This window comes from Agelaius phoeniceus, chromosome 5 (assembly GCF_051311805.1).
Source record: "Agelaius phoeniceus isolate bAgePho1 chromosome 5, bAgePho1.hap1, whole genome shotgun sequence".
NCBI lineage: Eukaryota > Metazoa > Chordata > Aves > Passeriformes > Icteridae > Agelaius > Agelaius phoeniceus.
This window is the reverse complement of record NC_135269.1, coordinates 3,408,620-3,424,076: the sequence shown is the minus strand read 5'-3', so window position 1 is coordinate 3,424,076 and position 15,457 is coordinate 3,408,620. Positions and strand designations below refer to the sequence as shown.

Sequence of the window (15,457 nt, the reverse complement as noted above, 5' to 3'; positions counted from 1 at the left end):
CAGAAAAGTAAATTATGGAAAGCAGAAAAGGTTCAGACTCACAATCAAGAGTATGACTACATAATGTGTGGATGGCAGGCACAAGCTGAGCTCTGAAAAACAGGAGTGTTTATCTCTGTCTCCATGTCACAAGCTAAGACATGAGGATCTGGGGAGGGATGTTCTCATGACTCCTGATTGGAGCACTAACAAAAGCCTTGCAGCTGCCTACACCCTTCTCCAGGTTAACCTGCCCACATATGCTCTGTGCCAGTGAAAAACACATGATAATTCCATTAGCTGGGCCCAAAAATCAAATTTGCTTCACCTTGCTCTGACTGTGGCCTTTTAGGTGGTCTCAGAGCACAACCGCAGCTCAGCTCTCAGATGTGTTTTTATTCCAACCCAATAAAGTCATCACAGGAGACTCCAGCTCAGAAGGGGTCTCAGGAGCTCACCAGTCCAGCCCCTGCCTGCAGCAGGTTCAGGTCCAGGACCAAACAGGGAATTGTGTTCCCCAGGGACCTGGCTGGGCTGTGCTCCCTTCCCCTGGATCTGGAGCATCACTGCTCATCCTGAGCTACAGCTAGCAACACAAATTATGCTTCTCTGAAGCAGGTAAAGCACAGATCTGCTCATTAAGCCCAGGGAAGAGAGCCAGGGATAAAATATCAGATGACAGTAATTATTTTTAGGAAGCTGATACAGTTCTCTGAGAACCAGGACACCCTTCCTTTAGCCCATTCAATTTTACTCACAGGAGGGAGTCACCAAGGCTTCAGCCACTCCAAGCAGGACGTACTGAGGAGCCAGGTGGAAGCAAGGCATGGAGGAGACCAGGAGAAGCTCCTCAGACAGAGTCTGCTCCACCTGGGGGAAGTGCTTGCGGTGGATCTCGGAGAAGCCAGCAGCCATCACAGAAAGGGCAGCAGATAAATGACCTACAACTGGGTGAAGGGCACAGAACATTCACCAAGGCCACACTTACAGGACCATCCTGGCTTCAGAGTGCAGAAAACTCCTAAGAAATGCAAAAGAAGCTTCCTACCCCCACCCCAAATAGTTTTTCTGGACACCTCAACACAAATAAAGAGTGCTTGCTATGTGTATGTGGCAAAAGGACACCAGCTCAGCACACACACAATTTCAGAGTTCAGAATAAATGAGAGAGGAAAAACTTCTCTGGAAATCAAAGTACCAAGGAGAACTTTTGACCTTTTTTTTTTTTTGAAGATTGAGGGGGAAAAGGAAGGAGAAAAGAAGAGGCAAATGTCCTTCCAGATAATACAAGAGAAATGGTAAGAACAAAACCAAAAGGCAGCAGGAAATTTTTCCAAAACTCAGATGTGTTATAACTACCCCACAATTTACCCATTGCATAGAGGGTAAAGTGTGGGATAGTAAATATTTTAATAATCTTAAAATATATTATTTTCTATTTCTTGATCTTGGCAGTACGAAATGGTTGTATCCTCTCAGAAAAGAAAAACACAAAGAAAGCAAGGTTTCCAAGTCTCTGAACCTGAATTATCTATACTTCTTGTGGTTTGAGCTCCCATTGATTTTTTGACTAAAATTCTGATTTGCCAGCATTTTTAAGCTATAATGTGAGTAGAATTTGGTTGCTTTTGACAGTTTTGGCTCAAATGCTTAGACTATATTTTTCTTACCAAGCCTTCATGACTAGCAAGTGCTTCACTTACTAGATTGGACATCAACAGCTTTTGTTTCATATTAAATTTAAACATCTATACACTTTGTCTTTTTTAGTGTCAGTGTTTTTTAGAAGAGAATAAAAAACTCAAATAGTTAAGTGGCCTTAGCCTTGCTGTGTTTTTTGCAGGCCTCTGTCTTTCTTCCTCAGCACCAAACTCTCACACCCTTATTCCAGCACAATTTCCTCTATGTTCACAGCTTTAAAAATCCTACTCCCCCTGCCTAACCTGAGCCTTGGAAGCTGTTTAGGCTCCTCTAGTGCTTACTGAGAATATCAGTGAATTATTTCTTGAAAATTGATGACAGGAGGGAATTCAACAGCGTTTTCTGGCCAATGCACCTTATCAAAGCAAGTATGAAGCCCTCAAGGAGCTTCTTGTAGTGATCCAAAGCAAGAGTTCTCCTAGCGAAAAATTATGTTGGTACTGAAGAAACCTCCAGCAGTTCAGTATTCCTAACAGTGAAACAAACTTGAAGCATTTTCCTTTACTAAAAGCCAATACATTTCAGAAAAAGGAACCTCCAGGTGCCCAAAAGTTTCAGCTTTTTTTTTTTTTTTCCAAAGACTTTAAGAGGCAGAGGAAGAAACCAAGGGCCTTGGAGGTACAGTTTTCATCTTTTCTCCCTTCAGTCCTCTATAAAACAAGAGACTTCTCTGGGGCTTGGGTTTTAGAGGAGAACAAGTTGTTTTGGTAACATTTAGGGGTGATATTTAGGGGTGTTTTAGTAATATTTAGGGGATAAGGTTAATTTATAATATCTAGAAACCGTATTGGACCTTCATGAATAAACCAACAACTATAGAGAATGTAGCAGGTTACAGTTTTTATGCAGATCCTTAATACTGAGCAACCAGGTATTTCAGTTGTCTGTATGTTTCATCCTTGAAAACTGCTATTCTTAACATGCTGACAATTTCCAGAAAACTATTTAAATTTCTTCTTCTTCTTACAAGAGTTGAATTAAAATATAGTTATAGGCTGGCTTAACACCAACTGCCTATTTATACTTCCAATTTTGTTGCTGAAAATAATTGAGAACCTAATTAACTGTTGGCAAAAATATTGGCACTTAGAGGTCTACCATACTTGCAGGTGCAGTCATATTCTTGGATATCTAAAGCCATTGCCTGTACTCACAGGTATTTTTATGCCTCAGGTAGTTTATCACCCCTAACAGGAGGCTATTTTGATAAATGAACCTATTAAGAACAAACCACTGCATATATTCTACTGCTGTTCAACATAACAGGATAGAACATTAATACTAACTTGAAATTTCCATGGTTTAAAGGAAAATGATTATCTGAATGTGCTTTTTGTGCTTTAATGCAGATGTTATTTTAAAAACTAGGCTAATTGCAACCTGCTGTGTTATATGCTTCTGGTTTGTATAAAACTTAATAACACTCTTAATTAGGCTAATTTAGTCAGATTAATACCTCTGTGTGTGTCAGTACTCACTGTGCTGCCTGCCATGGGGCACTGAATTAATAGCAGCACACTGAGAAAATAGCAGTTTATAAATATTTTCATCTGAGGTTTGCAATGCAGACTGGAAGATAAAAAATGTAGGAAGTTTAATGAGAGTATCTATGGAAGGGAATAGTTTTAAGCTTAAGGATTGGGGTTTTTTCAATAATTTATTTGAAACATTTTTACTTCTGAGCATCATCCCAAACAAATCCATGTTAACATTTATAGTCAGATATAATTGTTTAGGATCATCCATCACACTGAAATTTCTCTTTCAAAACCAGAAAATATATTAAAGCTGTATAAACACGTGTGTTTTTCACATACCAATGTAAATTGTTGGAGAATGCCCAGTGTCCTTGGAGCTAAAGAGCCAGGAGTTCACACACTCCAAAATAGGAACAAGAATCAGTAGGGGCACGATGCTGATCACGTTCATTGCTGCAACTGGCAAGACAAATCCACCAAAGTGCAGGTTGGAATTCATGGTTTGGAGATAATATCCTGAAGGAATCTGTATTGAAGGATAAAACCACAGTCCATGGATAAGATTTTCACTGTATTTGGAAACCTCTCCAAGTTTTTCCTTCTGAAGAAGTCACATTAAACAAAATACCTGCTGGCAAAAAAGGAATGAGCATTCATGAAGAAAGCCTTTTAGATAATGACAAGATTGCTCTCTGCCAGAACATAATATTTCCCTTTTATGAGATTTTCTCCTACATTTAACAAATTAAGCAACAGTCTAAAAGTTTGTTTGATCAGCCCTATTTAGAGCCATCAGCAGCAATGCTAAATTCCACCCAAAACTTCAGTCACTTCACCCAGACAGTGTTTAACAGATCAGAATCTTGAAATTGCAAAATGCAGAGTGATTTAATTTTACAATTGCAAGGCACAGGGTTACAATTCTGTGCTCAGGGTAAGAGCACTTGAAAAGCTCCAGGGAACAAAGATTTGGGTACAGCCTTAGAATCAGCTTAGTGCAGCTCACAGTCAGGGCACCCATAGAGGAATTCCTCTTACCTGGGGGAACTGAAAAGCAGAGACAAAAAGAAGATGAGGAACCCAGATGCAGCCGAGTACAAAATTAAGTAGATTTGTAACACTCTCTCACTAAAAAGGCAAATTATTTCTCCTGCCTATGTGAGGCTATACAGAAGAGCTGTTGTGTTTATCAAAGAGTGTAAAATTGAAATCCTGATGGCTTCTACCAACAGATTTACAGATTTTTCAGTGGGGTTTTTTGTTTGTTTGGGTTTTTTTGAGGAAGCTTGATTAATTAATTTCATGTGCAGAAGGGAGCCATAATCCACTGTATTTCACACAGACTGGGAAATTCCAACTTGAGCAATTCACAGAGTACAGTCATGAAGAACTCAACCTAGAATTGGTTTCTTTACTCTGTCTCCAAGTTCTGGATTCCTGCAGCATCCTGCACACTCTGATAAATATGATCACTGATTTCAAACCCACAGAGAATATTGCTGCTTTATAGATGTCCAAAAATCAATGTATAGTTGTTAACTGAGCTCATGTAGGGTTTCTCATCAATGGTTATAGCCAATCCTACCCACTCTGAGTCTGTTCAGTGCTCAAGAATTATTCAAATGCTAGCTCTTCACAAAAATATTTTTCACCTACATTCCACCTCCAAAGGGAAATATAAATTGTAAAAGGGAGAATAAACAGTAACAGAACTATGTATGTTTAGAATGGAGTCAAATTTCATTGGTTCCTTTTTTCCAATGCCTATTGCAAATAAGAATTGAATTCTGAATAGGAATTAAAATATCATCAATATGAATCACAAGCACTGAAAGCTGTTAACTTAATAATATGAAAAAAATACTATTAATCTTTACAAAAAAGATACTGATCTATCTTTGAGTTTGAGGAAGAGTCTTAAACTTGTAGGAAATTCTGCCAAAAGATTAACTTCTTTCAGCAGTAGAAAGACATCTGTATTTTCTAGATAAATGCTTTATAATCAACTTGATAAGTTATAATATCTCTTTAATTTTCCTGTGGTCACTAATGCATAACCTTGGTCATGTATGTGTGTTTCTTGGTTTTGAGGTTTTTTTTTTTGGTTTGCATGGGATTTTTTGTGCTTTTGTATTGGGATGCACAAGACAGAGGATGGACTTTGGACCTGGTTAGCATAAGAGGTTTGATAACAGGAAGTCTTGGCAAGAACAAACAGCTTTAAAGATTGCAAGAAGATTAAATCAGACTGACTTACCAGAAAAAGAAAATTACATCAACTTATGCAAGCAAGAGATGTTGTAATATGTATAAGTTTATGGGATGATTAACCCAACCATTGTAGTAAAACATTACCAGCCTTCCTAAAATACTACATAAGTATTTGTACTTCACAATAAATTTGGATTCTCTAACCCTCTCAAAATCTTCCCCAACTCTCCAATTCCAATACTTTTGCAGGAAAGGGAGGAATTGGGGAGGGAAAAGAAGAAAGAGTGAGATGGATGGAACATGGAGTGATGGCATGAAGAAGTGTCTGTGAAGCAGTATATGCCACACACTTGTAAGAATTTCCTTAAGCAGCATTTTAACACCAATGACTAAAAATTAATTTCCGAGCTGGCTCATAAACTCATCATTCCAGTTGCCTCCAACTCCAGGATCATCCAGACAGAAAGGAATCTGAAGGAATTGTGTCAGCTTAAGGAGCTTCTTGACACATTCACATCTATATCACACACACGCGCCCAGGACAGCCTGACAGAGGGGCTGTGAAAGGACTGGAAACCCACCCAAAACTTCCACTGTAGGTACAGCAGCCACACAAGCCTGTCAAAACTGTAGGAGAAACATGCAACCAAAACAGCAAATAAAGATTTGCTACCTCCCCCCAAAAGTGAGGGAACATATTGGAAAATTGCATTTCTCAGGAACACAGAGCCTTAGTCTCAGTGTTGGTAACTGTGATTACATCACGAGGAGATCAGGACTCACACAAGATGGTTCAGCCAGTAAAAAGGTTCCAAGATAGCAGCAAGCACTCACACAAGCTTCTTAATGAGTCTAGACCAAGTCAATTCTCATTATTTGAGGGGATCAGAGGCTACAGCAAGGTGTATTCTTAGGCAATTAGAGCTACTTTGCAAGGCTGCTCAGCCGGCAAAGCAACAGTCAGAAAGAACACACCTAGAGAGATGGTGCTAAACACGCACCAGAGCCTATTTCAAGACTTCTGTTTAAAAGCTGTGTACCCACCTGCATGATGCACGTTCTGTAGAGAATCTGGAAGGTGAACAAGGGGAAGAGTCTGGCCAGTGACTTTGTGCCCTCCACCTGAGTCTCACTGTAGTGGCCACCGTGGTGCTCCTTGGCGTGGTCCAGCCAGCTGGGCATGGCTGTGCTGAAGTAGCGGTGGCGCACACAGCACATCTTCAGGGCACTGAAAATCACCCCAAAAATTGTCAGCAGGGAACTGTCTGCAAGCAATCAGAAGTTAGACACGTCTGAACATTGATATGTTTTTACCTGCTGTCAAGATAAACATCAGCCAAGACAAAACACTTTGGGAGGGAAAGTACAAGCTGGTATATTCACCTTTATGTCTTTTTAGGAAGAGGAAAGGTAATAACTCTGGATTTGTTTTATTCTCTTTTGAACCCAGTTGGTTCACAACCCAGTTACAGAAGCAATCCTGTCCAACAGCCATGGAGAAGACCTCCTTTTATTACCACTTATTTAACACACCACCATGTGTTTCTCTGGTTGAGCAGGTAAAAAACAAAGGAAATTCATACTTTCTTTCCATTTATTGAATGCCTGCTGAAATTTGGTAGCAAGGGAAGGGCAGTAGTGAAGTGAGAAGGAAAAGGAGTTTAAAAAAAGAGTTCAAGGCTTAAGAGAATTTTCATGGATGAATTTCAAGGCCAGAATTATCATCTCAGGTCTTCCAAGCAGCACACAGGACAAAAGAGGAGTTTCCAGTCTAGTACTTGACATATTAAAACTTATTGACTCGTTAGTGGGTTCAGGAATTGCCAACTTGTTTTTCAGATGAAATAAAAGTAGAATGAGCACAAAACTGTTAGCTTCAGGCTTGGGAATGCAGGTTCATTTACCTTTGGCAAATTGCCATCCATACAAATGGGGGTTGTGGCACTTTATGTTTTTCTGAGTGCTAAAGCACTACAATAATTTGAGTATCTGTAAATAAATACTTTCCAAAACCCAAAATGAGCTAAGATTGCAGAATGAAAATGTCTCCCTACTATCTCTGGTGTGGAAATTATTTTCTAGAAATATCCATTGGCACCTAGTGGAAGCACTTTCTTTAAAGTACTAAGTAAGGACATATTATAAGATAAACTAATATTTATAACTCCCTGGCTGTGTGGAATTAACTTGCAGAATGTTGTCTTTATAAAATAAAATCTGAAATAGCATATCAAAACCCAAAAACAGAGAGTTGGTAGAGTTTTTATTGCTCTGTAGGACTGTACTTGGCAACTATTCTCACCACTCATTGCAAGCAATGTTTAAGTTTCAGACCTAGATTATTTTAAGAGCAAATCTGAAGACTAAAAGAAAAAAAAGTTCAGAATTCCAGAGTGAATTGACTAAGAAGCTAACCACAAAATAAGTGGGACTTGGGGCTCTACTCAAAGCAGAGTTAGTTTCAGAAGTAAATAAAAGATAACAGGAAATTTGGTATTAGCTCAATTAATTGACAGATGCTTCAAGTTAGAGAAATGTTGTTTTGCTTTGCTCTAGACTGGAGATTGGGCATACACAAAAAGAGAATAAGAAGCACTAATGGGGTGCTACTGCTCTGCAAGGGTTTGAACTCAGTCAGGTTTGAAATCAGAAGATGCACCGAGGGGCCCTTGACAAGCCCAGCAGAGAGTCAATAAAGCAGCAGCACAGCTGTGTCCTGGCTCATCTGACCTGATCTCCAAAGCAGTCATGGACCTCTCCTCTCCTTTGGAATGGAAGGGGTTGGGCAGATAAAAGGTTGAACAAAACATGACAAGTTCAATTCCACCAGCAGCAGGCATGTTACATCTCTTCCTGCACAGGCAAAGGCTGTGACATGCCCTGACATGACAGAAAACCAGAGTTTACCAGAGACTGCTTCCCACTTTTGCAGCCTACCCAGAATCTCCAGAGGATGGACAGAATTTCTCACAGGCAGATTTTGGAGGGCTAAACCCCAAGGATCTACCACCAAACAGGGCAGAGTTAGAGAAGAAATAGTTTAGATATTGATTTCTTCTGTGAAAGTAATCTCTGAAGATGTTTCCTGAGACAGAGCTGCCCCTTACCTGTTTTGGGTTTGTAAATCATTTCACCCCGAACCATGTGAATTGTGATCATAGCCATAAGCCCAGACACAAATGGGATAAGAAAGCCAAGGTTCCTGGCCACAGACTGCTGGATGTAAGAAATGCTGACAAAGACCACTGCTGAATTCAAGTTAACCAGCCAGTGAAACCTGGAGCACACAGACAAGAGAGAGAAAAGTGGAGAGGCTGAATAATATAAAAGCTTTTACAGAAGATTAAAACATCCAATTAAAGGCATGGTTAAGTATAGTAATCATGGACAGCATCAGTACCATGCACACATTAGCACAGCAATTAAAACAGATTTTCACTCAAATGTCTCAGCTCCAAGAGGTATATGATTAAAGTAAGTGTACTAAGGCAGCAGAGCTGAACAAATTATCAGTCTGGTACTGGAAATATTCTTGTGGGTGACATTAATTAAATACATCAACATTTACCATTTACACATTTAATATCTGGTAACAAGTTTTTCATATGAAATATCATCCAATCATATGCTTCAAGATTAAGAGAAATGTCTTAATGCCACCACCCTTTGGTTAAGAAATATTAAATGTTAAAAAAATGCAAGAAATATTGAAATTTGATTTATCAGTTATTAGCTGCAAGACTCAGCTTGAATTTTTGTTGGCTTCTGGAATATCTTGATAAGGAGTTTCCCCACCATAATTTTCTCTGAGATTGTAATTTGTAGTAGAGGTGCTTCCCAAGTAAGTACTGGGCCCCTCCTAAACACAGAAGACATCCAAAGGATAAATCACACACTCCTGGAAGCAGATGGCATACCACTAGTGCCAGGCCTTCTGCAGCTTGGAACCCCTGAAAAGAGCACAATTATTGAGCACTGCTGTCCCAATGTGTCAAAGATTACAGTCTGGAAGCTGCAAGAAGAGATTCCTCTGCCTTTGTTGGAACCATAGCAAAATTGTTTACTTTAAAGGTGAAATACACAATTATAAAGCTTAATACATATTACTGGAAGAAGAAAAGCTCATTTTCTTGTTCAGTGCCACTTCTGCATCATGCATGCTGTTTGAACTTGAGTGTTTGGGCTAATGAATCTGGAACTATCTTCTCAGTGACAAAAGATTTGGAATTATGTTACTCAATGATGATACAGTTGGAGGGATTTCGTACATAAAAATATTGACCCATTCAACTAAAGCTTTTAAAAAGATATAATTACATGACTCATTTGGCTAGAACTTATGTAAAAGTTTTGAATCAATTCTTAACTGACAATTATTAAGTCAGAAGCTTCAGTGGCTGTTTTCCAAACTTTTTAGAGTTGTGCCTGAGCTACCCAAGGTCCTGACATTTTTCATGATTCTATGAGTGTTTGGCTGGAAATAGGAGCATCCAAAGAAAACCCTGAAGAGCAGAAAAAACAGGAGAGCACTTTCATTTTTCACTGCTGCATAGCAACATACTTTATGACAGAAATGTAAAGTTCCTGTCCTTTTACAAAATAGAGAATAAAAAAACCCCATCCAATGTGTTCAGCAATCCCTATGGCCAAAGCAAGAAAGATAAACTAACCTCAACACCCATACCAGAATTCTGGGCTGTGCTCATATTGTACTGACAGCAGCAGAACAAAGTTCAGGCCTTTATTACATAAAGAGTCCCAGACCTCACACCAGGGCATGGCAGATTAGTTAGATACATCAAGCTGAATATTCTGTCTAGTTTGCCAGGGAAGAGCTCCTTCCTGAAAAGCCTCTTCACAGTGAGAACCAAAAACCAGCTTGAGAGGTTCATTTCAAGACTGCAGTTCAGATACAAACTTAAATGCTACAATCCCACGTAAACCTAATACTCTTCTTAAAACACTTTACAGAAATGCATTTGTGGTGAAAACGTTGAAGTAACATCCAGGTGGTTCTTATTGAAAAGTATTGTTTATGTTTATACAGCTTGGCAGGAGGGGGTCAGTTTTCTCAGAATGACTATGGAGTTCCCTGCAAAAACAACATGGGGGAAAAAAGTCCCAAGGAGGTTCGAAAAAGTTTTTAAAAAGTCAAAATAAAGTGTATTGAGGAAATGGCAGAAATTGATCTGCAATATGTGGAAACAAAACGGAGGTAGTGAGGGTGGAAAACACCATTGGTCCCACATTCTCTGCATTTTTTTACAAGTTTGTAAGACAAGATACAGCTCTGCCCATTCTCACTGTACCCTTTGCTCTCATTCTCTGCCCCCACAGAGAGAACATATTTATCCTTGTGCAAAACAGAACCAGTCCATAACCTTCATCCTGGAAATGCAGAAGGACCTAGAAAAAACCAATCCAACAGAATCCAAGTTGCTTCTTCACTTAGGATTGGTATATTCTACTTATTTATAAGGTCAGAGCCACAGTACATACTGCAGCTTAGAACCAAGCTGTAAGATATGCCAATCAATCTTCTTGAAGGATTGAATTAGAAAACAGGTAACTACCAGGACTTTTAACCCAATCTTTAATTCAGTAATTCTGATTGTTTAAACAGAACTTGGATAAGACCAGACTCAAACTCATCAAGAGTATGTCATCCCATTTTATATAATTTTAAAATTCAATCCCATGACAAACACCCACCAAGAGAGAACAGGCTATCAAGAAAAAGTGATCATATTCTGAAGGGTTTAATTAGATAAAAAATGCTCAGACTGAACCCCCCATTTTTCTAAATTTTGAGATTGCATTCCATAGCCCCTCCTTGGGTGCCAGTGCAGAAATTAATTTTTTTGAATTGCACATGTGCCTTTCTTGATATTTCCAAAGTTCCAAGAAATGACCCATTTGGATTCCCCCAAGGAACTTTTTATTCATGTTATATCTCCTTTGTAATCAACACTGAAAAATGTCACTTTGATTAAACACAATTTTGAATGGCTAAGACCACAGTACAATAAACTCTCCAGAGCTATCCTTCAGAACAACTGATTGCTCTCCAGTCTTAATCCCCCAGAGTCTTATTTAATCAAAATGATGTTGCTAATTAAGGATTAAAACTCAGAATAAAGTAAAAAGGAAGGATTTTTTTTCCCTCTTCTCTGCTATGGGCAGGTCAAGGAGGCAGAATCTGCTCTACGGAACTAAACAGTCTCATCCACCTTTGGTAAAGCTACTTTATTCACTGAAGTTTGGATTTAATTCAAAACTCCTTGATATTAACATAATTGGAGGAAAAAAGAATAGCCAGGAAAGCCATCCCCAAAGGAAGAGAGACCTGATTCACCAAGATCTTCATTGATTCTTCAGCATTGTATTGTTAATATGCAAATGTGCTCAGTTTTTATTTTAATAACCATGCATGTAAAGGAGAAAAAAAGGGCAGTTTAGGGCTTTCTTTCACCCTGCCTTGAAGCAGAAATATGGGGAGTCCCACTGCATGGTTTAACCAGAAAATATAGCACTCTCTATAGGGCTACAGAAGGGGAAAATAAGGGCAAACTAACCATCAAAAATTACCTCCCTGATGCATTGAGAAAGAAATAATTAATACAAAAAAATTTAAAAAAAAATCCAAACCCTGATTTTAAGAACCATTTTAAGAGCAATTACTCCTATGAATGGGGGGGGGGGGGGGGGGGGGGGGGGGGGGGGGGGAATCAACCAAAATACAAATGCCAAGAGGTTTATCAGATGCCAGAACTTGGCAGCAGCAAAGCTGAAATAATACAGCAGACCCCTACCACTGAGTTTAGTATGAGACAACTCACAACCCTGACTTCCAGCAAACCAGTACTCTACTACTAAAAATTTACCCTGATGTAAATCTCAATATATTATTGAATCTTGACACTGTTAGGGAGCAACAGCAAAATATCCTAAAGGCATAGCCATGTCAAAGGCAGAAAACCAAATGTAGTATGTTGTTCCAACAGCAAAAAGGTTAGCCAATCTTTTGAGTATTTGGGCAATTTTTTAATCCTAAAAACTCTGACTGAGCACTTCTGTAGGTGTCCAAAATAGATTATCACCTATGAGCAAAAGGAAGAAGTCAGGAAGAGTTTTAACTCTTGGAAACTCTTCCAAAAATCTCAGTTTTGCTGTTAAAAACAAAACATGAAACCCACCATGCACAGAACCTTTGTATTTCAAGGCAATGCTCTACCACTCCCAACAGACATTCAGCCAACATTAAATTACCAACCAGTTGAAAAATGAAAGCAGCTCCTTTGGCCCACAGTCCTCGAGGCTGTAGGCACTCAGAGGGCACACAATGGCTCTTATTCCTCCTATTCCCAGGCTGGCTGTGAGGAGTGCAAAGTAGAACACAATTTTCTGCTCCCTTTTGGGCAGGGTGAGGAGGACGTGTCGTCTGTCGATGTGAACGTCTTCAAAGGGGAATGACACCACAGGTAACAGTGTCGTGCCTGGAATGGAAAGGAAATGGTCATTGGAAAAGAAGTAGAACCAGATGAATAAGATTGGCATTTTTTAGAGCAGGTATGTTCTATGCAGGTATGAAAAGACAGATGGAAAATCAAAGATAAACAACAGAAAAGCATAGAGGCAGAATTCTGTAGAGAGGCAGAAATTTTTGGATGTTATGTAAAGCAATACCACTCTGGACCTCTGAGAAACCAAACTTCCTCTGAAGTGCTTGCAAGGATTCAGGTTCTTCTATCAACTGAATCAACAATTAACCAAAAACACCCACAAAACATCCCACAGTGGAGTGCAGATTTTTTTCTTCTAAAATCACAGAATTGTAATAGGAATCATAATTTAAGAAAAATTCTCAAAACTTTTTTTTGGAAAAATTCTTCTTTCTGTAGCAGCTTCATAGAAAATATGATTTTTAGAAAATTTAACTATAGAAGCATTGCCACAAATTGCATTTGCCACTTCTAGTCTGCAAAGCAAGTCTTTCAGATTTAGTCAGCTGTAGATTTTTCAAGTCTTAATGGAGACTAAGCTTAAAATACATTGTTGTTTCAACAAAACCACTATTAGCCATTACTATGACTGTGCATTAAACTTTAATATATCAGGAATGTTTAATGATTTATCTCCAAAGGAAGAAGTGCTCTAGTTAAAACAATACCCAAATGCATCAAATTGTGTTTGTGTCTCCAATCTTCTACTTTAAGAAAAGCACTGAAAGACAAGTGGCAGAAAGAGATTTAAACCAGAACACCAAAGGAGAAACAGTGGAACACAACAGCAAACATTTTTCCAGACTGTTTGAATAATGGTTTTGCAATCAGCTCAGGAGCATTTCAGTAATGTTCTGATTTTTTTTAACTTGCTTTATTGTGTGTCTAAATAACAATAACTGTCTGGCTATTGTAGAAATCAGACTTGCTCAACAACTGGTCTAAGCAAAAAGCATTTCTATCAACTTGGTTTAATTTGCCAGAGTAACCAGCAGGTTGTGCTGGGAGATACCCTACAGCAGGAGGCCAAAATAGCACATGGGAGATTCCCTACTTGCTACAGAGCAGGTGGATTTTGTTTGAGCAGTGCTTTTTCTGTAAAAAGTGCTCAAAATAACATTCAAGGAAGGTTCAGAACATGCCAACAGCAGGCAGGCCCTCAGTGCAGGTATTAGGATACTTAAGGCAAAGTTTGTTTATACTGGTGTGTTCTTAAATAATTTTCCTCTTGTCCAAGTACAAAAGTCCTTTGTACCTTTACATATTATCTTACTCCTAACAGCAGGAAAGCAGTTAGGAGTTAGAATTTTCTCTCTGACTGAAGCCTGGCATTAGTGCCAAACACTAATAACCTTAGGGACCAACTTTAAGAGTTGAGTGAGCATCCTTGCTGCCAGCAGCTGACCCCACTTCAGAGGAGCCAAGTTGTGCACCAGCTACATAAGATGCACACATAAACTCTGCTTTGTCTCACTGAAAGCTGCAAAGGTGAAAACACTGCAGTGCATTTTGCAGAGGAGGAGCTGTGTAACCAGCTGTTAGAGAAGCTTGGGGAATGGAGATGCCAAACACATGCTCAAGAGCACATTTCTACAAGAGAACCAGTAAAACACGGCGCTGTCACCTACCTAGGAAGTGCAGGAACATGCAGATGCACACCAGCTTGGTCCTCCCCACCAGGTACTCTGCCAGCCAGCCCACCAGCACTGGAGTGAGCATGGAGGTGCCCACGAAGCACATGTTGACCATGGCTGCCTGGTGGCTGGGGTAGCCCAGCCTGGCAGTGCAGAAGAGGATCATGTTGCAGACGATGCCGAAGAAGGTGAACCTCTCGCACAGCTCCACCAGCAGCACGCACACGGCCTCGTGCAGCTTCTTCTCACCTTCAGGCAGCTGCTTCCCAGCACGGCTGCTTCCCCCAGCTCGTTGCTCCTTGTCAGCCATGTGGTTCACAAATCCCTTCTCCTGCATGTCTGTGTCAGGCATGCCTGTCTTTCTTTTTTTTTTAATTTTTTTTGAGTAGATCAGCTTGAGTTACAGGTACACCTCTGTGCTCCTTCACTGTCATTAGCACACTGGTAAGAGTCTCGCTTTGAATTCCACACTCTGCTGCTACAATTTCTTAGGGCACCTGTCACTTTTGAGATATTACACGGAGGATCAAAGAATAGTTAAAAAAAAACCCCAAAAACAACAACAAATCAAAGAACTACATGAACATTTCAGTTTCTGAATACAGCAACACTAGGAAGTTAAGTAGTTGATTTAATTGGTTCACTTGGGGGTGAAAGAGATTTTTTTTCCCCCAGAATTATATTACCTATTAAATTATGTGAATCCAATACTGTATGCTAAACTCAATCTGTATGTTAAAGATAAAGGTTTAAACACACATGAAAGCTAACATTTTCAGCAGAATTCAAATAACAGATTGAGAAAATAATTTGGTTAAAACCATCCAATACTTTAATTAGGCGACAAGCGAAAAACAGCAAGTAGATAAACACAGGGATTTTTTTTAAGGTTAACATTATCAAATGATTGTGCTATTTCTTTCTATTTCTGGTTGAAATTCAGATAAAGGTA

At 39.3% G+C, this 15,457-nt stretch overlaps 1 protein-coding gene across 1 annotated transcript in view; it reads right to left on the bottom strand.

Moving 5' to 3' along the window:
* SLC15A5 (solute carrier family 15 member 5) overlaps positions 1 to 14,938 on the bottom strand; it is a 28,367-nt gene extending 13,429 nt beyond the window's left edge. Inside the window, exons 1-6 of the mRNA XM_054632356.2 lie at positions 14,500 to 14,938; positions 12,643 to 12,865; positions 8,477 to 8,646; positions 6,414 to 6,634; positions 3,498 to 3,684; positions 738 to 926 (exon numbers count right to left, since the gene is read on the bottom strand). Of these exons, the coding sequence (XP_054488331.2) occupies positions 738 to 926; positions 3,498 to 3,684; positions 6,414 to 6,634; positions 8,477 to 8,646; positions 12,643 to 12,865; positions 14,500 to 14,857 (1,348 nt within the window). The 5' untranslated portion in view covers positions 14,858 to 14,938. The remainder of the gene's footprint in view (positions 1 to 737; positions 927 to 3,497; positions 3,685 to 6,413; positions 6,635 to 8,476; positions 8,647 to 12,642; positions 12,866 to 14,499) is intronic.
* Between the last annotated feature and the right edge of the window lie 519 nt (positions 14,939 to 15,457).